The sequence below is a fragment of the Chiloscyllium plagiosum genome, unplaced genomic scaffold, assembly GCF_037043375.1.
Source record: "Chiloscyllium plagiosum isolate Xiang-an unplaced genomic scaffold, Cpla_swu_hap1 HiC_scaffold_31, whole genome shotgun sequence".
NCBI lineage: Eukaryota > Metazoa > Chordata > Chondrichthyes > Orectolobiformes > Hemiscylliidae > Chiloscyllium > Chiloscyllium plagiosum.
The window spans coordinates 16,878,779-16,902,863 of NW_028270169.1; the positions used below are offsets into that span (position 1 = coordinate 16,878,779).

The 24,085-nt window shown below is 43.1% G+C and overlaps 1 protein-coding gene across 2 annotated transcripts in view; it reads right to left on the reverse strand.

Moving 5' to 3' along the window:
* The window catches only part of lhfpl7 (LHFPL tetraspan subfamily member 7), a 317,248-nt gene that overhangs the window by 132,046 nt on the left and 161,117 nt on the right, over positions 1–24,085 (reverse strand). The window contains exon 3 of one of the 2 annotated variants that reach the window (XM_087977291.1): positions 11,354–11,606. The exons of the other annotated variant lie outside the window; for it this stretch is intronic. Coding sequence (XP_087833417.1) covers positions 11,482–11,606 — 125 coding nt within the window. The 3' untranslated portion in view covers positions 11,354–11,481. Of the gene's footprint in view, positions 1–11,353; positions 11,607–24,085 lie in introns of those variants that run through there. 2 annotated transcript variants of the gene reach the window in all.

A 24,085-nucleotide genomic window follows, 5' to 3' on the forward strand; every position in this document is an offset into this window, starting at 1 on the left:
TGATATGAAACCTGTTTGCTCTCCACTTCCCTCTGCTCTATTGAACAAGGATTTATTTGAATAAAGCCTTGCCTTTAGGATTTGGATTACTGTTTTTTTGTTTTCCCTAGCAAAGAAGGGGAAAATACAGTGGACACATTCTTTATACTCCTGGCACCCAGCCAAGATCAGAGACATGCTGTTTGTGGAGGTATAGGAGCTGAGGGCTATGTACTGCCACTCCCAGGAATCTCTTCCAGATTCACCCCAGCTAGCCCCATAGGAGTCCTGATTAACTTTACCCAAATTTTATCAGAAACAAAAACTGAGGTCTGGATGGATGATTCTTATTATTGCAGGAGCAGACAGATCAAGACAGAACTGTATTTAATATAATTTAATTTAAGAAATGTTATTTTCAATGTAAAATTATCTTAATTAGGTCTGACTAACAATACCCTGCAATAAATTGCATAACTGTAATACCCTTAAAAGATGATGTAAAAATAGATTCACCATTTCTGTCTTTATATAAAAATGATCACATTCCCATTTGTTCTTTTCGATCGGATCCAAAAAGAGCCATTGTTAATTTGTCATTTGCATAGACACATTCCTCTCTTAGATTTACTTTGTTTTCTCTTAACATTCATTGTGGATGTTAATTAGTTCACTGGGACAAGGCGATGCAAAATCTTAGGGGATTGCAAAATCTAATAAGACTCTATGGAATGGATCGGGCATCCTATAGGGTTGCTTGGTAACAGGAAGGCTACAATTATAATTAATCTTCTGCCGGGCCACAGCTTCAGACCTGAGTAGCGATGATGGTCAGAGCATGCTTTGTGTAGGATGTAACGTTACTGAACTCGTGTAATTGATTTATGGGATACCTGCTAATGTATTAACCTTTCAAAGAATAAATTTCCTCAGCACTTCAATACAAGCGCATGTTTATTCATTGGCTGCTGTCTACCAATTTGACATTCTGTAAAACATTGCAGTAAAACTGATTCACAGTAAGACGGCTTTCAAATTGCTCTCTGGAAAGGAGTGGAATTGTTAGCTCTTTGTAAAAATGCAGAAATAGTACAAAAGATGTACATTTTCTGAGGGTTCTGGAAAACTTTTCATAACTACTTTTCTCTTAAAGACTTACTCATATAAAGTTCAAGTGAAGAATCCCCCTTTACCTACCAGATATTTCATTAAACTCGACGATAAAATATCAAATTCAGCACCAACTGGGGGACATCTGTGTAACTGGTTCCATTTCTCCCATTGTATTGAGACCCCTTCATGTATGAACCTGATTGGTTTTAAGGCTGCTGGCTCATAGAGGAGGTATTACAGTTAAACATAGACCTAACCTTCTCTGACATTCAAGTTGGACAGTAATAAGGAAAAAGAACCTTGGATAATTTCTTTTTTGATTCTCTTTATCCTTATCCTGTACACATTGAGTGAAATCTGAGTGCTGTCCTGCTGAGACAAGTTAACTTGTAATGTCTTCCAAATCAGCTTGACCCAGTCCCATTTCATGCAATGGCTTTCTTCATGAAGTCACAGGGGCAGGGTTGAGATGGGAGAAACAGGCCTGTTTGTCAGGTATGTTTATTTAACAACTGAGGCATTCAAGATTTAAAAAGAATGAAGGTGCAAGGGGATAGGCAAAAGGTAGGAGAATGTTGCTTAGTCATGATGCTTATTTGGAGAGCCAGTGTAGACAGGATGGGCCGAATGTGCTTCCTCCATGACCTAACCATTCTACAATCCATGATTCTGCCATTGTGGAGTTGCAGCAAAGTAAATCAACTCAATTTTGTCTGTGAGAGGGTGTTTCATACAAATTGCATCCATCCTATAAACATTCAAACAAGGAACAAGGCTTCATTGCCATGCTAGCTGCCATTCAATAAGGGACTAGATTAATTTAAGGTACCTAGTCAGCATGGCCAAGTTGGACCAAAGGGTCTGTTTCTGGACTGTACAACTCTATGGCTCTATGACTCTGAGATCACAACTGGTCAGATTCTAACCTCTGCTGTACATTCCTACATTTTCTTGACAATCTTTCATCCCCTCGCTAATCAAGAATCTATCTGCCTTTGCCTTAGAGATATTCTGCACTCATCAGCTTTTGGAAATGGAAAGCGAATCCCAAAGATTCACAGCCTTCCAAGAAAAAAAATCCTTCCTCGTCTTTCCTTTTAAACTGGGATCCTTACTTCTCAATTCCTTCACAAGTGAAACCATCCTTTTGACATCCACCCAGTCAATCCTCTCAGGATCTTAGATGTTTGAATTAAATCACCCCTGACTCTTCTAAACTGCACAGGATACAGGCCTAGCATGTCGAGCCTCTTCTCAGAAGGGTATCTGTTCATTTTAGAAATTAGAGATGGAAATGTGTTGCTGGAAAAGCGCAGCAGGTCAGGCAGCATCTAGGGAACAGGAGAATCGACGTTTCGGGCATTAGTGCCCGAAACGTCGATTCTCCTGTTCCCTAGATGCTGCCTGACCTGCTGCGCTTTTCCAGCAACACATTTCCATCTCTGATCTCCAGCATCTGCAGACCTCACTTTCTCCATTTTAGAAATTAGTCTGATAAACATTCTCTGAACTGCTTTCAACACATTAACATCTTTTTGTAATATGGTGACCACTGCTGGACACAGTACTCCAGATGTAGTCTCACCAAGGCCCTATATAACTGAAGCAGAACTTCTCTACTCTTGTCATCAACTCCTTTGCAATAGACCGTAACATTCCAACAGCTTTCTTGACTAATTGCTGTACCTGCATACTGACTTTCTGTGATTCATGCACGGGGACAACCAGATCTCTCTGCATCTCAGAAGTCATGGAATCCCTACAGTGTGCCCATCAAGTCCTCACTGATCCTCCAAAGAACATCCCACCCAGACCTGGCCCCCTACCCTATCTCTGTAACCCCACATTTCCCGTGGCTAACCCACCTAGCCTTCACATCCATGGACACTATAAGCAATTTAGTCCACCAAACTGGCACATCTTTGGAGTTCTGCAACACATCACCAATTATTTTTTATTCTTTCTGCCAAAATGGCCAATTTCAGATATTCCCACATTAGACTTCATTTACTGGATCTTTGCTCATTCACCTAACCTACTTATATTCCTTTGTAGGTTCCTTGTGTGTTCTCTTTACTTTCAACCTATCTTTATGTCATCAGTAAATGCAGCTACCATATCTATGATCCCTTCATCCCAATAATTTCTATAAATTGTAAGGAGTTGAGGATCTAGCATTGATCTCTGTGGCAGACCACTCACAACATCCTGCCAGCCTGAAAAAGACTCATTCATTCCAACCCTCTGTTTCTTTTTAGTTGGCAAACCTTCTATTCATGCCAATATGCCATCCCAACACGCTACTTTATGGTTTTTGCCATTATCTTTGATGTGACATTGTATCGTATGCGTTCTGGAAATCTAAGTACAATACATCTACTGGTTCCCCTTTATCCACTTCTTCAAAGAACTCCAACGAATTAGTTCAAAATGATTTCCCTTTGTCAAAATTATGTTGGCTCTGCCTGATTACCTTGAACTCATCCAGGTGTACTGTCACGATATCTTTCGTAATAACTTCTAAAAGTTTCCCGACAACAGATGTTAAGCTAAGTTCCTATCTCCCTCAATTTTTGCATAACGGAGTTCCAATGCATCAAATTTCTCATCTACCACTTCTTTTAAGACTTTCGAATGAAATGTATCAGGACCTAGGGATGTGTCAGTTTCACAGTTCCAATGATTTCCTCAGTACTGCAGCCTACAGAGTGTGGAAGCAGGCCATTCAGCCCACACCAACCTCCAAACAGCATCCCACCCAGACCCACCCTACCCTTGTAACCCTGGGTTTCCCATGGCCAATCCACCCTAACCTGCACATCTTTGGGCTGTGGGAGGAAACCAGGGCACCTAGAGGAAACCTACGCAGACACAGGGAGGATGTGCAAACTCTGCACAGACAGTCACCTGAGGCTTGAATCGAACCCAAGTCTCTGCTGATGTGATGCAGCAGTGCTAACCACTGAGTCATCATGCTGACTTGTAACTTTCTTGAGTTCCTTCCTATCTTTCAGTTTCTATTTCTGGGATCATGAAGGGCATGGATAGGATAAATAGACAAAGTCTCTTTCCTGGGGTGGGGAAGTCCAGAACTCGAGGGCATAGGTTTAGGGTGAGAGGGGAAAGATATAAAAGAGACCTAAGGGGCAACGTTTTCACACAGAGGGTGGTATGTGTATGGAATGAGCTGCCAGAGGAAGTGGTGGAGGCTAGTACAATTACAACATTTAAAAGGAATCTGGATGGGTTATGAATAGGAAGGGTTTAGAGGGATATGGGCCAGGTGCTGGCAGGAGGGACTAGATTGGGTTGGGATGTCTGGTTGGCATGGATGAGTTGGGCCGAAGGGTCTGTTTCCAAACTGTACATCTCTCTGACTCTCTGAAGAAGAAACCTTACTTATCAGACATTTTGTCATACCCTGCTACAAAATATGAGGTTTGGCACCAACCTAGGGACATTTGTATAGTTGGCTTCTTATCTCTCAATTGAAACATAAAAGATATTTGACAGGGTGGACTCTGAGAGGACGTTTCCTACTGTAGGGGAGTCTAGAATGAGGGGACACTCTTTAAAATTGTGGGCTTTCCCATTTGAGATTAGGATAATCCTTTTTGTTTCTTTCCGAAGGCAGTTAGTCCGTAGAATTCTCTATTGTAAAGTACAGTGGAGACTGAAAAATTCCATAAAGATGCATCACTGCCACCTTAACATATATCACTGCCACACTGAAGTGTTTTGATTTTGAGTCGGAAGCATTAGTACCATGGAAAGAACTAACGAGGGCATCTCATACTGCACAGGATCAAATAACATCCTATTTGCACGTAACCTCTACTGTACCCTTGCAAAATAGATGAAAAATAGAAAGGGCTGCCCTTTTAATGTTAAAAATCACACAACACCAGTTTTTGTCCAACAGGTTTATTTGAAAGTACTAGCTTTTGGAGCACTGCTCCTTCACCAATGGTGCTACCTTATGAAAAAGCAGAGCTCCGAAAGCTAGTACATCTATATAAACCTGTTGGCCTATAACCTGGTGTTGTGTGATTTTTACCTTTGTCCACCCCAGTCCCTCCTCATCATGGTTCTTAATGTTAGGTGTTTTCATGTTTTTAACTATGAATCAGGATCACCAGTTGGCCATTCAGCTCCTCTAGCATGATCTGCCATTAAACAAGATCATGATTGATTCTATTGTGGTTTCCGTTCCTGCCCAACTCTCATAACCAGTAACATCTCCCTTGTTATTCAAGAATCTTGCATTAAAAATATTCAATGACTTTGTCCCCACTGCTCCCTGGGGAAGAGTATTCCAAAGATTCACAATCCTCTGGGAAGAAGAAATTTCTTCTCATCTTCATCTTAAGTGGGAAATGCCTGCTTTTTAAACTGTATCCTCTGGTTCCGATCTCTCCCACAAAGGGATACTTTGCTCTTGACAACTTTCTTGTATATCTGTAAAGTTTGAATCTCCACTTGTTCAGGGGAGAGACTCTGAGAAAGGGGTCAAATACAATGTTTCAGCCTCATCAGAGATGCTCAAGGTTGGACCATGTTCAAGAAGATAAACCTAAAAAACTGAGATGAGATAGAAGCTGAATATTACGTTGTATTTGAGACCAGAATTCACAAATATGGAAGCTTAAAGCAGATACCAAAAATAAAAATAAATGTGTCCAATGATCTAATGGACAGGGTTCTGATAACAAGTTAGCAGTTAACTTTGTTTTTTTTTTCCCACAGATGCTGCAAGATCTGCTGAGTTTTGCCAGCAATTTCTGCTTTTGTTTCTAATAGACTGTATAGTAGAGAGTTTAAAAAGGCAGTGGCAATAGAGCTGAAAATCTTGAAAACAAAATTACAGCTATTTGGTCTCTGCAGCTCTAAAGTAAATTTCTGAAATCTCTATCATCAAGTTAATATAGCAAAATCGTTGACTCTTGTATAAATTTGGTACCTCTTCTGTTTGAACTGCATGTTGAAAATGTTGAATTGAACAGCAGGTCCATCAACATCTGAAAGATGGAGGCAAATTTACGAATTCTGGTCTCAACATCATACCTTAATTTAAAGTGATACTCAGCATTTACTTCTCCTTAGTCATTTACTTTTATCTATTTTCAATATGACCATGTTTTAACCATCTCTCTCTTTCTTTCTCTCGCTCCTTTAGCATTGTTAGTGATCTGTTGTTCTTAACCTATTCCTCAATTGAAAATTCAGCACTTAAGTTATCTTAGGATGTCAGGGCCAAAAGATGGGCCACACAATTATTGTTTCTGTGTTTCAACTTCCATAATTTTCTGTTTTGAATTTCTGACTGTCAGCATTCATGACTTTGCCTTTGATCTTTACAGACCAAATTCATATCTGAGATTTTAAATCAGCATTGCAGCTGTGTGCGATATAATGTGTCTTAGTGACTGCTTTTCAGGTTCCCTTCTTAATAGGTGAGGCTTTTCCCTCTCCAACATTTCAATTTAAGTGGATGACCACACAACAGCAGACTAAAGTAGGAAGACCTCTTTAATTACATGTCGGTGCTGAACAACTCGGGGATGAAAGCCTTATCTTGGGTCATGCGAATATTAGTTTCCACATTCTTTCCAGGTTGACAACTGTTAAACAAATGGCCCCAAGATGGTTGGTCCATTTGTGTCTGTTTGACGTTGGAAAACCAATTTGAGCTTATGAGGCTGTGTTTGGGAAACGTGAAGGAAGTGTCACAGAGGTTAGATGCCTCACAAGGTGGCAGCCGCTGTGCAATTATTGGTCATGGCTTAAGTGGTTGCCATAGTGACTGCAGCGAGACAATATTGTCCAACAGATTCAACCGTTTCGGTAGCACTGAAGTCAGTGTGGTGTGGAGATAGTCAGGCACCAGTAACCGGGCATGCAGACAGTATCTCAAGAAAAGAGAGAAAATTCTTGAATAAAAGATGATAAGGATATGTTTGTCATTTTTAAGGGACAATTGCCATCCCATGTGTGAAGTGGGATAGGTACCAACGGTTATGATGTTTAAAGCTGATATAAAAGATATAACTGTGTTCAATGACTTAACGGACAGTGTTCTGATAAAAAATCAGTTTTGTTTTCTTCCCATAGATGCTGCCAGACCAACTGAGTTTCACAAGCGTTTGCACTAGAGAGTGCTATAGATCTGTGGGCTCCTCTAATTCTCACCCCTTGTTTTTTCAAATGTTAATTGCTCCAACATTGTCAGTCAGTCCTCTGTTGCTTAGATCCCAGTCTCTAAAATTTTCCTCTAAATCTCTCTGCCTCCCTACCTCCTTTAAGGTGCTCCTTAAATCCTTCCTCTTCCAGCCAGCCTTTGGTCACTTGCCCGAGTATCTCTTTTTGGGGCAAAATGTTGTTTGATCTCGAGAAGCACCTCGGGACATTGTACAAGGTCAAAGGTACTGTTCAGTGGGCAAGTTGGAATTGCTAAGTGGTCTCCGCAAGGCAGCTTCTTCATTCAGAGAGAGCAGGAGAGAGAGAGAGAGAGAGAGGGGCTCAGACTACTGTTGAGATCAATCCCTGAGTGGGAGTTGATGTATCCTGCCATTCCCTATCTATCCACCCACTGTGGGAGACCTGTTACCGCACGAATTGCTGAGTTACAATGAGAACAGCCATCCACGACAGATATGAATGGAGACTTTCACACTATCACAGATTGGAGTGTAAATGCATGTCTGGTAACTCCTTTCAATTGTTTCAATCTATTCTTATCAGACACTTCTGTCTGTCCCATAAAACGAACAGTGGTCAAAGATTAGATTAGGGGAATAAAACAAAAACACAGTGGGCACTGAACCAAAAACAGGAAGTGCTCAAAAACACAGCAGGTCGGGCAGCAGCAGTCAACAGAAAAACAGAGTTAACGTTTCAGGGCAGTTCTGTTGCTGGACTCGAAACATCAACTCTGTGTTTCTCTCTACAAGTGCTGCCAGATCTGCTGAGTTGCTTCAGCACTTTCTGTATTAGATTAGTGGAGCTTTAACTGCACAGCACACTTCCACATTGGACCTATTTATAAACAGACAGCTTCCAACGATCCTCTCATAAGCTTTGTAAGACTTTGCTTAGGCAGCACTTAGAGCATTTTGTTCAATTCTGGTCACCACGTTACAGGAAGGACGTGAAGGCTTTGGAGAGGGTGCAGAAGAGGTTTACCAGGATGCTGCTTGGATTAGAGGGTATAAGCTATAAGGAGAGGCTAGAAAAAAACTAGAGTTGTTTTCCCAGGAGCGATGGAGGCTGAGGGGAGACTTGATAGAAGTTTATAAAATTATGAAATGCATAGATAGGGTTGACAGTCTGAATCTTTTTCCCAGAGTCTAATATGAGGGACATGCATTTAAGATGAGAGGGGGAGAGTTTGAAGGAGATGTGAGGAGCAGGTATTTTACACAGACAGTGGCCAGGAGCCTGGAATGCACTGGTGTTGGAGGCAGATACAATAAGGTCATTTAAGGGGCTATTAGATAAGCCCATGAATATGCAAGGAATGGAGGGATATAGACCAAAGGCAGGCAGAAAGGATTATTTTAATTTTGCATCATATTCAGCACAGCAATGTGGGCCGAAGGGCCTGTTCCTGGGATTGAGTAAATTCAATCACATTGATACTGTTCAATCCTCTATGTTTTCTTTAAGCATACTCAGTGCATTGACTGTTTGTTGCTGCTGTAATATTTGAATAATGAAAGAAGAATCCCGTGTGCTTTTCGTTTTCACTTTGTGAATATCGTATCAATAGTGATTGGTGAACAAAGTGTTCACCTACTTCAGCTTGTGTCCCGAGAGGTTCCCCTCAACAGCTGCTGGGCTGATCTGACAGGTTCGCACCGTCTGTTGCTGGAAGTTGAGCTTTCAGTACATCAAACACTCTCACTGTGAGCAATTCCATGCTCGGCCCGAGGTCACAGCACACAGTGTGACCTGATTTAGCAGCTCTGCATTGGCTTCTGGCTGCAACTATCCAAACGCGCTGATGAAAAGGATCAGCCAAAGCAAACATATCACCATATCCAGAAACAGATTCACTGATGTTATTCTTTGCCAGAAATTCTTCTTTTCTTCCCTTTCTGGAAAAGCTCCGGAAAGTCACCCTGTCAATCCAGGCTAGAAGAAATTCAGTCACGTTGCTGCTTTTCCCCTCTCTGCTCCTGGTCTGGGGCAGGAAGCCTCATTGACAGCTTTCCTACCCTGCCAATTGAAAACCGTACTTGGACAATCAATGGCCCACATTAGGCTCTCATTCTGCTGCCTCAGGAATTCACCCAGTGGCAGGTAGGGGGCTTGCTGTGTGGGAAGGACAAAATGAGCTCCCCAGCGGGCATGGGTCCCTCATTGGCAATCTCTCCATGCCTCATCAAAAGTGCTGGCACTGGTGAGAAGGGGTGGATGCTGCTGAAAGCCACCATCCCGCCCATGCTGCTAACTTTATCTCTCCAGGATACCCATTTCTGCTCTCACTCCCCCCTGGCCTGGGCTCCCTCAGTAATCCTGGGCCTTTGGCGGGAGCTACCATTTCTCTCAATGCTATTTCCCACAATGCATTGCCATTAACCTCTGATTGGCCAACTGCTCTTGGTGGTGTATGGGGAGGTGGGGGTCAAATTGTGGGTCCTTCATTCTAGAGAGGGCCCAATGCCGCCATTTAATTCTGAAAAGGTTCAGAAGAAGACTTGAAACACTAACTTTGTTTCTCTCCCCACAGCTGCTGCCAGACCTGCTGAGTTTCTCCAGCATTCTCTGTGTCTGTTTCAGATCCCAGCATCCACAGTATTTTGCTTTCTTAATGGGCCCTTAATGGGCATTTCACTCAGCGTATATTCTTTACAGGAAGCAGTGCTGAGGTCTCTTGGACAAGATCCTGCCTTCAGTCTCCGAACACGCAAAAGGTTGAATTTTACGGAAGTGGGCGGGAATATTGCTCACAACCTGACCAATTTCCAAAATGCCAGCCCTGCAGTCATGTGATGCTGTTGGTGGCTTTAACAAGCAGAGAATGGGACTTCTGTCTCTCAGTGAGGAGGGTACTTTCTCTCCAGAGCTGCCAACCAAACAGAGTGCCCAACAGCTCCTGGTGTCCAGCAGCAACTGAGGTCAGTAGTGGGAGTTTATCCTGGGACTCTGAGCAGATTCACAAAGATTGAAGGAAGTTTGTTAAGTTCCAGAAATTTTGAGAAGGTAGGAACCATGCACCCTAGGGACAATACTAAGTGGGGTGGGATGCAGAGTTTGGAGGCCAGGCAAGGAGGGCATAAAAAAAGAGGCATGGGTGATGCCCATCCTGCAAATAGGGGACCACCCCCAAAGGAGGTATTGCCTTCACTTCATCTCTCAACAACCCGTGAAAAAGCAGCCTTCCCACACTTGATAACCTTCCAAGGCCCAACATATTATATAATGGCAGTGGACACAGTGCCCTTAAGTAGCTATTAAATGAACACTTAAAGGTCTCAATCGACATAGAGACAGGTTAGGGGCACCTTACTCAACCACTGTTTTGGGAATCGGACCAGGGTGGGTGGTCACTTATAAGGTTGTCTGTTGCCATACTATGAGTTTGGGATCTTTACAACTGGCTGAGGAGGATCATAGAATCCCTACAGTACAGATAGAGGCCATTCAGCCCATTGAGTTTGCATTGACCATCCAAAGATCACCTGATCGAGACCCAACGCCCTACCCTACTCCTATAACCCTGCATTTCCCAAGGCTAATCCACCCAGTCTGCACATTCCTGGACACAATGGGCAATTTAGTATGGCCAATCCAGCTAACCTGCACATCCTTTGACTGTGGGAGGATACCAGAGGACCTGGAGGAAACTCAGGCAGACATAGGGAGAACGTGCAAACTCCACACAGAGTCACCGAAGACAGGAATCAAACCCATGTCCATGCACGGTGAGGCAGCAGTCCTAACCACTGCCACCATGCCTACCTGAGAAGGCAAAGTCTGAGGGCTTGGATTTCAAAATAGTGCTATTTGTCAGACAGTAATATTAAATACTGCCGTATGTGGGAATACCAGGTGCTGATAGCTACATTAAGTAAGGAGTAATCAATCTGCTTTATCAGTTCATGTTTAAATGCAGTCTCTTAGCAAGTCTCACTCCAATGTGCCTTTCAGAGGGTTCTTTCTCAACTGCTCTAACTCTGCCCACAATGCTCTTTTGAGCAGGCGACAGAGACACCACCCCAAACTCAAACCAGCAAGATCCTACTTTAAGTATAAAGATCAAGCTGCGATTATTTGCCAGAGGCCTTTACACAGAGCAGCAGTAACATGGACTCTGGAATTGACAGGATTCAATGGGATGGATTTGTTGTTTTTTTGTGCCAGTGTTTATGTTCCAAAATTTGGAAGTCACAATAACTGAAATAGTTCTCTTGCACCCCCTAGAAACCAGGTTAGAAATTGATTGATTCCTAAAAGCAGGTTTTTCATCGATGATATCTTGCCTGAACGACTGGAATATGGCACTTGAAGACCTGGAGGGAAACCAAAGATAAGTTGTGTTGGGAGATAGTCACCACTCTACCAATAGTAGGGTCAATAGCTTGAGGTAGATACATGCTGAGTTTATGTAACAACATGTCATTTGAGAGACAAACTTCTCTAAATTCAGTACAATCATGAGAATGAATCCTGAAGCTATTTTTGACACTAAAAGTTCATTTTTACCCAAATGATGCACTTGATAATCCTATCAAACTGGTTCATCACTCTGACAATTACTGTAAATAGTCAAGAAGATTCATTAATCATTGTAATTATGTTTCTTTTTTGCTGACTTCATTTTCAAAACTAAAATCAGAGCATGTAAAATCTATCATGATGATTGATTTCTCTGAAGCTATGTAATGGAATTTTTACTTCAGTGGAACTGGAAGCTAAGTGAAAAGCTGAAGTGATGGAAGTGACATTTATTGCTTTATTTGCAACATTTGTAGATTAATGACAATCTAGCATTTGTCATTTTTCTCAATTAGATGTTTACAGGTCAAACAAGATTTTTTTCCCACCATTATTAATCCCTCATAGGTTAGTGCATGGTGGTAATTCACTTAAATGCACAAAAAAAATTCAATTGTACCGGCAGCATTTAATTGCCAGCCATTTAATGGGTTGAAGCAAGTAATTTGTGAAAGTCAGACTGCGGAACGTAATAAATTACAACCCTTCGCAGAACCTATAAAAAATCTTCTATTCATAGACAAAAATGAAAATTACTTAATGATTTTTCAATCTCAGGGCTTTGGCAAAGCTAAAATCTGTGACAGTGATTCTGAAGTACTAATCTTTAACATTGGGAGTTAAATTGTGCTTTAACTAAAGTAACTAAGCCATTAGTGCTCTCTTCACAAACATCAAGAAGCAACTGGATCTGCACTGTTCAACTGATAGGAGATGGGAGTGTGCCATCTCATCATTTCATGTATTGTATTTCCTGAGGGAACAACGGTGTATTGGCCTTGGTAAATGAAAGGTAGGGGTTAGTTAGCATCAAGAATTAAGATTAGAGTGGTGCTGGAAAAGCACAGCAGGTCAGGTAGTATTCGAGGAGCAAGAAAATCGACATTTTGGGCAAAAGCCCTTCATTCCCGATGAAAATCGAAACGTCGATTTTCCTGCTCCTCGGATACTGCCTGACCTGCTGTGCTTTTCCAGCACGACTCTAATCTTGACTCTGATCTCCAGCATCTGCAGTCCTCACTTTTGCCTAGCATCGAGAATTAACCAGATGTAGATATTAATAGCTTACGAGACAGAACACCGTGACAAATTTCCATAGACCCTTGTACCTCTTAAACTTGTTAATCTACTTGGTCCAGGTTTCCCACATTCTTTAGCACAATAGTTTTTCTGAGCATATACACCAGTTGTTCATATATGGTGGAATTTTCCCAGCCCTTACAATGGCAAGAAGTCAGGAAGAATGTGGTGAAAAGAAAATGTGATTTTCGATATTGAGAAAAAAATATTGCCTGGTTTTCCCCTTATGGTTTTAACGACTAGATTAGAACCTTGCTAGTAAATCTTATTAGTGAGGAACTTATTTCCATGCATTTGCAGCTCATCAGTAGCTAATCTCGTCTAATTTTCTCCAGGGCACCGGTGACAAACTCGATGGCATTAATTCCTGCTTTGAAAGCCAGGGCGGTTACCCGGTGGATGGAGCGAGCTGGCTGCTTCTCTGAGTCTCTATGTTGATCACTATTAACTAACTTCGCATTGCACACTCCATCGGCAATGACTGCCTTTGTCCATGGAACTCGGCATTGGAAAAATAGTAGCCTCATCACTTCATCATGGCCAGTCAGGAGCTCAGATAAAGATCGATTGTATTGCTGAACACAGAAATCCAGATTCCTCTTTGAAGTCTCTCCCCAACACTGACTGTGAAGGGGAGACAACTCTGGGAATCTGCTGTGGCACCGGGATGACACTGGGGGCTGTAGAAGAGTGGATTTTCGCAAGTCACCACTGCCCTGATAAAAGGAGGAACTGTTTAAAATGAAAGTGGCTGGAAGAGCTGTCAGTGGGAGTGTAGGGGTAGAAAGGATGTTGCTGTATTCTAAGTGAGTGAATAGGAAGCACCAAGGGCAGGAAGGCTTCGGGATTTGGGAGGCTGAGTGAGGTAAGAGCCATTGAGTGGAAATGCTGCAGGCAACAGTGAGAGTGGTAGAGCCTTGGTGGGAGGTATGTACTGTGGTGGCGTCACGATGGGTGTGAGGCAAAAGTGAAGACATTGCTGGGCATTTCCTCTCACTGGAGAAACTACATGGATCCAAGTGACTATCTCTGTCCACGTTGGCAGCATCTGGTGCCCTGGCCTGCTTTGACAGTCAGGAGGAAAGAGGGTGTCCCTCCTCTCCACCAGCCCAGCCACCAGGACCTGCAGCCACAAGCCAAGCTGCCAACCTCCCTGTCTCAGCAATCCCCTCACAGAGTACAGCAGCCCTTCAAAATGGCTGGACAGAGAGAATGGGCAAGAGGCTGTGGAATCTAATCCCATCATAGCAAGTTGCATAAGTGTATTAGTAAATCTGGTCAGCTGTGAGAAGGAAAGCTGACAGATTGCTGCTATAGCCTTCCTGGTTCAGTCCTAATTCAGGAATGACTAATTCAGTCCCAATTCAGCCACACTTCGCCAGTTTGATCCTGACATGATTCTCACCATCAGAAATGATCGACTCTTACTATCTGCTGAAGTGGTCTAGTAAGCCACTCAGTCGTAAAAAGACGTGCTTTAATTAAGTTGCCAACAAACTGACCCCAATGGTGGAGTGAGGGTGGTGTGAAAGATTATAGTTAGATGAAGTTTTACACTGGACCTAACATTATGGATTCTGGATGGGTACATGAATAGGAAGGGTTTAGATGGATATGGGCCAAATGCTGGAAATGGGATAGATCAGGTTAGGATGTCTTGTCAGCATGGACGAGTTGGACCGAAGGGTCTGTTTCCATGCCTTATGATTCTATGATTCTATTCCATTCAAGGAAGTACCTAACATAATGCTGGGTGAATAGATTATCTTCCCAGTTCCATCAATTATCAAGGATGATAGGAAATAGAACACAGCGTGCACTTCATATATTTATATTAAATGGTAAATGGCAGATCAATTGCAACTGCACCAAAAGAGGAGGGAGCTGGCTGAAAATAAAATTGAGGGTCTACCTCAATGTATTTTCAGAGCACGTTTTAATGTAATTCCAGTGGCTGCAGGGAGTACAGTGAATAGCTCAGAGTTCAATTTACCACACCTGCCTTTTAGCCAGATTGCACCCGAATAAAGCCAGCTGCTGGAATTGACCAACGAATCAGGAACAGCCAGGGGTTTTGAGTCCATTTACCGTAAATGCCATCTTTATTCCCTGTTGGCGCTAAATAGGCAGACATTGTTTAACAGTTGCTTCACTTTGCTTTTAAGATTCTGATTGACTGCTGGCTCTCAATGCTGCTACAAATAAAGGTTACAGGGACAGTGGACACATTTTCTGCTGCATCTTCAAATACACAGAGAGGTTTATGTCAGTAATATCACTGATTCTTGAGGAACTGTAGTTCTTTATAAACACAGCTTCCTACATGCTACATGATCCAAATGAGAAATTCCAATGCACTAGTGCGAGTTCACTGCCTGAGTTAGCATTTATGGATATGTTAAGAATTCAAGTCCATTGGTAAAAATCCTTCCCAAACTGAGAACAGTAAGGAGAGAAATGAATGATATTGGGAGTTTGTGTGTGAGAATCATTGGTGTTTATTGTCTGCCCTTATTGGCATCAGAAGGTGGGGGTGAGCTGCCTTCCTGAATACACTGCATTGTTTGCGTGGGAATTTCTGAGGCCAGTTAAGAGTTAACCGCGTTGCAGTGGCCAGGCTGGGTAAAGAGAGCAAATTTCCTTTCCTAAAAGATGTTAGTAAATTATTTGGGATTTTATGGTAATCCAGTAGTTTAATGGTTGCTATTATTGATGCTAGCTTTCTTTTTAAAAAAAATTGAACTAATTGTATTTAACTTGGGGGAATGTGAACTTGGGAGCGGGAACATTTGGATGGTGCCACTTGAATTATCCCCAAGGAATGAATCCCCGTTAATGTGGATTGCCCTGCAGCCCTTTAACATTTGACAGGGCTTTAACTGGTTCAGGGTGGGATTTCTATTCCCGTCTGGAGTCAAGGAGGGGACAAGTATGATCTTGGGATGGTGCCGCTAACGAGCACAGGGTGGGGGGTATCTGGTTCCCAAAGAAGGTCTCCCCTCTCATTTGCCCGATATCAGCTTGCCTGGTCAAAGCTGCTGGGCATTCTCAGTTTACTAGAATATTGCCACGGCTGGAGAACAGTGGCTCTGAGAAGAGATTGGAGAGGTTGGGATCATGTTCCTTGGAACAGAGAAGGTTGAGGGGTAGAGCTAGAGTAGACAGGAGCAACTTGTTTCCCTTGGCAGAGAGTTCAAAGACCGGGGTCACAGATTCAAGTGAAGTGGCAGATGGATGCGAGGACATGAGGAAAAGCTTATTTACGCAGAGGGTGGTGGGTACCTGGAATTCGCTGCCTGGGTTGGTGGTGGAGGTAGAGACCCGAAACACTTTGAAAAGGTACCTGGATCGGCACCTTAAGTACAGACAGCTGCGGGGCTATGGGCCGTGTACAGGAAGATGGGATTAGAGAGGGCACCTTTGGGCGAGCGTGGACAAGATGGGTGGAATGGCCCTTTCTGTGCAGTATCATTTCCATGATTCTAGGGTTTGACACGTTGCCATGAATAAACATGTTATCAATTGGCCGGTTTGCTGGAAAGTTTTTTTATTCATTTTCAAAAGCTATAGGAACAAGAGTAGGCCATTCAGCCCCTCGAACCTTTTCAGCCATTCAACAAGATCATGGTTGATCCATGGCCTAACCCCATACACCTGCATTTGGCCAATATCCATCAATACCTTTCCATAAGAAAAAAGGTTATCTACCTCAGATTTAAAATTAACAACTCATCCAGCATCAATTGCTATTTGTGGAAAGACGGTCCAAACCTTTACCACCCTTTTGTGTGTGGAATTGCTTCCTGACATCTCTCCTGAACGGTCTGGCCTTAATTTTCAGACTGTGTCCCCGTTGTAGAATTCCCAATGAGTGGAACCAGTCTGTGTTTATCTACTCTGTCTTTGCCTGATATTACTGCTAATACATTATTACTTATGTTGTGTTATGAAGCATCTTGCAATTTCGTGATTATCCCTTCATGCTCCATCCAGATCATGAAATATCCAGGTGACCTCATCAGGACAACTCATATCCCAGGACAGTGTGTGCTCAACACCATTTCTGACTTAAATTCTGACACATTGGAAAAGATAGGCACATTAATTGCTCAAAGTGTTATCAGCAAAATGTTAGCCCCTAAATCCCTCAAGATTCAGCTTCTTTTAAGGTACTGTTGTCCTTTCAGAATTTGATATGTAAACTCTTTGGAAGAGGATGCCATTCTCCTTTCTGAGTAAGTTTAAGAACAAGTTCTGAACAGGTTCAGTGGCTCAAGCAGTGGATTTGCTTCTCATTTAGAACTGAGCCATTAGATCAAAGAGTTCTGGGTTCTATCCATGGTTCATGCTCAGCGACATTGGCAATGAGTACATTTTATGGACCCAAAGTGAATACAAGATCAGGTTTGGTTGTGGTGCCTCCTTATAGTCAATGGGTCCAATGATGGCTACTAATGGAGCAACCCCCCCCCCCCCCCCCCCCCCACCGATCACTGTGGTCCAAGGGGAGGACATTGACCACTTCCAATACCTCGGAAGTGTCCTGTCAGTTAAAGCAGCTATTGATGAAGAGAAAGAGCAACTTCGCCAATGTGCTCGTGGACCCTCCACCCACCTGAGGTAAAGGGTGTTCAAGAACATCAATATCAGATCTGAAACTGGCATCATTGTTTTTCAGAGTTGTGGTGGTTCCCACCCTCCGATTCAGCTCTGAAATGTTGACTGTCTACAGTCAAGGTAGTGGAGCAGTCCCACCAGAGCTGCCTCTGCAAGATCCTGCAAATCCACTAGGAAGACAGATGTACCAACACCAGCATCCTCGATGGGGCCGACAGCCCCAGCATCAAGGCACTGACCCCCACCCCTTGACCAGCCGTGATGGGCTGGGCACATCACCTGAATGACCGACACGGGATTCCCCAAGTAGGTGCTCTACTCCCAGCTCCGAAATGGCAGGCGAGCCCCAGGTGGACAAAGGAAATGCCTCAGGGAAACCTTCAAAGCCTCACTGGGCAAAGTGGAGCATTACCACAGACGCCTGGGAATCACTGGCCCAAGACCATCCAAAATGGAGGAGGAGCATACAGGAAGGCATCAAGCTCCTGAACACTAGACATCAGGAAGAAATGGAAGCCAGGCAGATACAGTGTAAGGAACACGGTGCCACACCACCTTCTGCCCCAGAGCCTGCAATAGCTGTACTGGTCTTTGCAGCCATCTACGGACTCACCCAGAGGGTGGAAAAGAGTCATCCTCATCTGTGAGGGACCGTCAATGACTTTATATTTTTAGTCCTTTATATTTTTTTCGCCCAGCACCCATGTTGTGTGTGTGTGTGCAGGTGTAAGACACAGTGAAAGACAACAGGTGTACAAATCTTTATTCCATTTCCACCACCAGGAAGAAAGGAAACACCCAAGTGGCCAGTGACAAGCAGTGCCCTTCACATCAAAGGGCAATGTTGCGTGATCAAACAGTGAAGGGAAGGGCAGGGATTAAACCAAAATAGAGTTGGAGGGGGAAATAATGCACTCCACACCCTGCGGTGCCCACCTTTCCCTGAAAATCTCAAGGGACTAGTCCTTTATATTCAGTAGGTCCAATAATGGCCACCAGACTCACATTTTGGCCACTTTATTAAGGCAATTAAAGGGTTGCTACTTGTGGAACAATAGCCTAGCATAAGTGTGTAGAGAAATGGGTGTTTGAGTCCCACCAATATGTTTGAGTCCCACCATTTGCATGTCCACTTACCTGCGCTAAATATGCTACAGATCTTTTTGCACACTAAGTCTAATCTTTGCTTACATCTAGTTTTAAATAGAAAGAAACATTAAGGAAACTACTATTTGGAGTAGAAAATGCACACTGTGCATACGCATTTTGTCACACTCATCATTTGTATGAAAATCACCATTTACAAGGTTTTTTTGGGAATGTATTTCCTTTGAATGGCCACACTTAAATATAATCTGTATTGATTGGACAGGCTCTCTCCAGTCTTGAGAAAGAAACACTGGTAGAGGCTTATAAACTCATGAAAGGGGGAACCAAAATGAAGAGCCGTAAAAAGAAATAGTGACCATTAAATCCAACTGGAAATTCAGGAATGGGTAGAATGAAGAATGTGATACCTCAAGGAGTATTTGAGGGAAGATAGCGTAAATCCATTCAAGGGGAAGATAGATAAATACCTGAGGGAGATGGCAATAGAAGGTTATGATAAGTGGATTAGGCAAAGAAAGGTGAGAGGATGGTTGTGTAACTTAGCACTAGCAGAGACCTGTAGGATTCAATGGCTTGTTCTGAGCTGTATATTCAAATTGATATCTAGTGCTCAGCTTGAGTAGAAGTGCCGCAGCAATAATGGCCAGAACACATTCAGTCAAGCCTGATGCAAGATTAAGATGAGTTGTTTTGAAAACTCTCATTGCATTCTGATCCATTTAGCAGAGGAATTAAATTAACCTGCTCTGTTTGATCTGTGTACCATTTAAAAGCTATTTAATTAAAATACATTACTTCATTATGCACGGTAGATAGATCCGGCAATATCACCGCATTAAATACATTGGCTAAAAATGTATATCTGGGACTTTGTTGGAATGCTCATCGGTTTACTGTAAGGACTTAAATCCACAACAGAAATTGCCCTCATAACGATATGTGAGGACAGATTGATCAAAGTGGTCGGTTTTAAAGACCATCAAAAAGAAGGAGAGAAATGTAGTGAGGTGGAGAGGTTTCGGGAGTGAATGCTAGGGTTTAAGATTCATAACTGAAGAAGGGCTCATGCCCGAAACGTCAATTCTCCTGCTCCTTGGATGCTGCCTGACCTGCTGCGCTTTTCCAGCAACACATTTTCAGCTCTGATCTCCAGCATCTGCAATCCTTACTTTCTTCTTTAAGACTCATAAACCTGGCAGCTAATGGTACAGCAATGATAATGGGAGGGCTTTAGAGGGTAGAATTGGAGGCGGCCAGGTATCCTGAAGGGGTGAAGAACTGAGCAGTTTCGGAGATAGGGAGCAGAAAGCCATGGAGGGATTTGAAGTCACTTGCGATTTTTAAACTAAGGCATTGCTGAACAAGAGCCAATGTAGTTTAGCATTAACCGAATAGGACTCGGTACGGATTAGGTTAGGTAGCCGAGCTTTGAGTTCACTTTAGTTTACAGGTACTGGAGAAGGTTGACCAGAGGAGCTTTGAAGTCATGGAGTCTGGATGTAATAGCAGCAGATGTACTGAGGCAGGGGAAACCAACAAGAAGATAGGAAGATACAGCCAATCTCACTGATCAATTGGGGCGGCATTGTGGCTCAGTGGTTAGCACTGTTGCCTCACAGTGCCAGGGATCTGGGTTCAATTCCTACCTTGGGTGACTGTCTTTGTGGAGTTTGCACATTCTCCCTGTGTCTGCATGGGTTTCCTCTGGGTGCTCTGGTTTCCTCCCATAATCCAAAGATGTGCAGGTCAGGTGAATTGGCCATGCTAAATTGCCCATAGTGTTGGGTGCATTAGTCAGGGGTCAGTATAGGGTGGGGGAACTGGGTCTGGGTGGGTTACCCATCGGAAGGTCACTGTGGACTTGTTAGGCTGAAGGGCTTGTTTCCATCTTGTAGGGAATCTAATCTAAGAGATACAAGCTCCATAATCTTCCACTTGTCTGAACAAGATTGATCGAAAATTGCATTTCAAAACTGTGCAAGGCATGCGTTCTGTAGAATCATGATTAATGCATAAAGCAACCATCAGCCCATTTTATCCCTGCCAGCTCTCAACAAGAGCAAACTCGCCTCATTCCACCTTCTCATCTTTTCCCCTTAGCCTTGACAACGGTCTCCTTTGTTTTCATCACCTTCTCAATTTGATTGATTCAGGTAACCAAAAATGCAAACTTTTCTTTATATTATTGCAATGATTTAATCCAAAGTTCACTTTCTGCCCTGAATGAAACAATGGAGTCAAATTCTAACCCTGACACATTTAAGCAGAGGGACCTTACATCAAAGCACCATACCTTTCTAATATTGATGTATTCGTCATTGACAGAATGGCTCCTTTCCACCATCTGCTACTCTGTGTTGACCCCAGTGTGCGAACTGAGTAGCAAATGTTAACAGTAAGGGGAATAGCTTCCATTTAACGAGAATGTAATAGCTCAGGAACAAAAAGAGAACAAGTCCCCATGGAAGTTATAGTCAATCTTTATAAATAACCAGTAAGGCCTCAGCTGGAGTATTGTGTCTGATCCTGTACACTTCAGAATCAAGGAGGATGTCAAGACCTCAGAGAGGGAGCAGAGGGGAATTATGAGAAAGATACCACAGATTTGAGCACTTTAACAATGTCAAGACGAGAGATGGGATTGTGTCCTTTGGGAAAAGAAAGATTAAGATAGATTTTATGGAGGTGTTTGAAAATGCAGAAGAATATTGAAAGACCAGATTGGGAGAAATCGATTCCACTGGCAGAAGACGTGATAACCACTCGGCACAGTCCCAAACCAATCAGCAAAAGAAGGACAAAGGGATAAGCAGCTTTTTTTTAACTACAGAAGGGTGTTGTGATCTGAATGGGTGGTGAGAGCAGATAGTAGAGTTCAAAAGGGAATTGTAGCTGTTGTGGAAAAAGTCAAATTTGCAGGTTTATCAGGGAAACAATGTGTCATGAAGCTAATTGGGCAGCACTTTCTAAGTGCTGGTTCACGTATACTGAGCTGAATGGCCCCTTGCTGTGCTTTATGATTCTGTGAGCAGCATCTTGTGCAGTTCCCAGATGTGGGAAACAAGGCATCTCGGAGTCCCTGATGGAATACCCTGGCTGTGGGATGCACGTTGATTATTAAGCCGGCAACAGTCTAAGGGTAGATCATATTTTTCAACTGGGGGAACCAAATCTTAGTACATTAACATGTCATGCTTAGCATTAATAAAATCATAGAGAATAGGAGCAGGAATAGGCCACTCAGCCCTTCAAACCTGCTCCACCATTCAATATTATCCTGGCTGATCATCCAGCTCAGTCCCCTGTTCCTGCTTGCTCTCCATAAGCTTCGATTCCTTTAATCCTAAGAACTATATCTAACCCCTTCTTGATAACGTCGATGTTTTGGTCTCAACCGCTTTCTAAGGCTGAGAATTTCACAGGCTCACTGCTGTCTGGGTGAATCATAGAATCCTTTCAGTGTGGAAGCAGGCCATTAGGCCCATTGAGTCTGCACTGCCCCTCTGAAGAACATGCCCCCAGATTCATCCTCCTAGCCTATCCCCATAACCCTGCATTTCCTACGGCTAATCCTCTTAACCTGCACATCTTTGGACTGTGGGAGGAAACCCATACAAACACAGGGAGGACATGCAAACTCCACACACGCAGTTGCCCAAGGTTGGAACTGAACCCGGGTCCCTGGCGCTTTGAGGCAGCAGTGCTAACCACTACTCATAAATTTGCTCAATTAAAATGCAAGTTCATCAGGTTAAACTGTACTGTTAGAATGAAGCGGGCAGCAAATGATTCATGACTAGCCCAAGGTGGTGAAAGGTGGTGAGCAGCAGAAGAACTGGTCTTCCTGGGATGTTAGGACTGAGTAGCAGTTGTTTTCCTGATATGGGGAGCTTTTTTGAGTGGGGGAGAGGAGGCATTACTGCATAGCAATCCGACAGTGGCAGTGAAAGGGGAACAGGGCAAGGCTGATTGGGAGAAGGATGGAGATGGGTGCCTTAAGAATCCTTGTGGAAGACTGGAAGAGAAAGCTGGACCACTCAAGGAAGGTCAGACAGTAGGTCAGTCATGATCATGGGGAAATCAAAGGCTGATCAAGAAAGGTCAATGGTGAGGTCCTGAGGGTCAACAGCAACAAAGGGCAGGTCAAGAATGACTGATGGGGGCAGTTCCAGTGTGCTGGCTGCCTGACCAGTGGTGATGGGGAAGAAGCTGTCATGTGATAGATTATCGGTGAAGGCTGATGTGAGGATTGGCTAAGGGTCACCAAAAGTAGGGCAAAGGAAATGTAGCAACACACCAGACAGTACTTATCTACCTCACTGCATACACACAATAGCAGCTTGGAAACAATGGATGTGAAAGGTTGTTGGGATTGACTGGAGTGTGAGACCGGACAAGGTGGATTGTGTGAAGTGGAATACTGGCAGAAATTTACACCAACCGGATCTGCGTTGTAATGACCTGTGACTCTTAGTTCAGCACAGCTTTGCTACTGAAGAATAGGTGCATGGAAATGCTGGAAATGCTCAGGAGGTCAGAAGCACTTTTCATCATCCTTGTTCTTTGCAGAGTTTACACATTCTCCCTGTGTCTGTGTGGGTTTCCTCTGAGTGCTCCAGTTCCCTTTCACAGTCCAAGATGTGCAGGTTAGCTGGATTAGCAATGCTAAAGTACCCAAAGTGGAGAGGAATGTGCAGGCTAGTTGGAGTAGCCATGGGAAATGCAAGGTTACAGGGATGGCTGGGGGGTTGGTGTGTGGTTCTGGAAAGGATGCTCTTCAAAGGGACAGTGTGACTCGATGGGCCAAATGGCCTGTTTCCCCACTACAGGGATTCTATGGTCCTCTATCTCAGAACTGAGAAAAATTAGAAATGTGACAGATCTCAAATAAGGTAGAAGAACACAGCAGGTTGGGAAGAGGAGCAGAAGAGTCGTATTTGACATGAAATGTTAACTCTGTCTGTCTCTGTCTTCCTCTGTCTCTATTTCTGTCTCTCTTGATAAACTCTGCAAGAGGATTTCCAGATTTTCTGCTTTTATTTCAAATTTCCAGCTTCTGCAGCAATTCACTTTTAACAAAGCGAATGGTCTGTGGTAAGGTGCCGGGCAGGAGAGATTAAATCACAGCAGAGTTCATGCTGTAAGGTTCTGTTGAAAGGGACTTCCTCAAGTTTCACAACATTCCTGTTTAACACACAACAGGGAAACACATCTATCAGCTCCTCTGTTGGTTTCACCTTTTGTACCTTGGACTTTCCTTCAGTGATAGATTTTAACATTCTGAACTCCAGGTCAATGTAGCTTTGGAGAACTTTACCTCTCAAAAACAATAATGATGTTTTTTGAAAAAAAATGTAAATGTCTCAATTCTTTTCATATTAGAAATCGGACAGAAACATGCATTAAAAATATTGAACAGACTTTCTCACAGCATTCCCACAGCGTACATTAAACTCATCTTAAAATA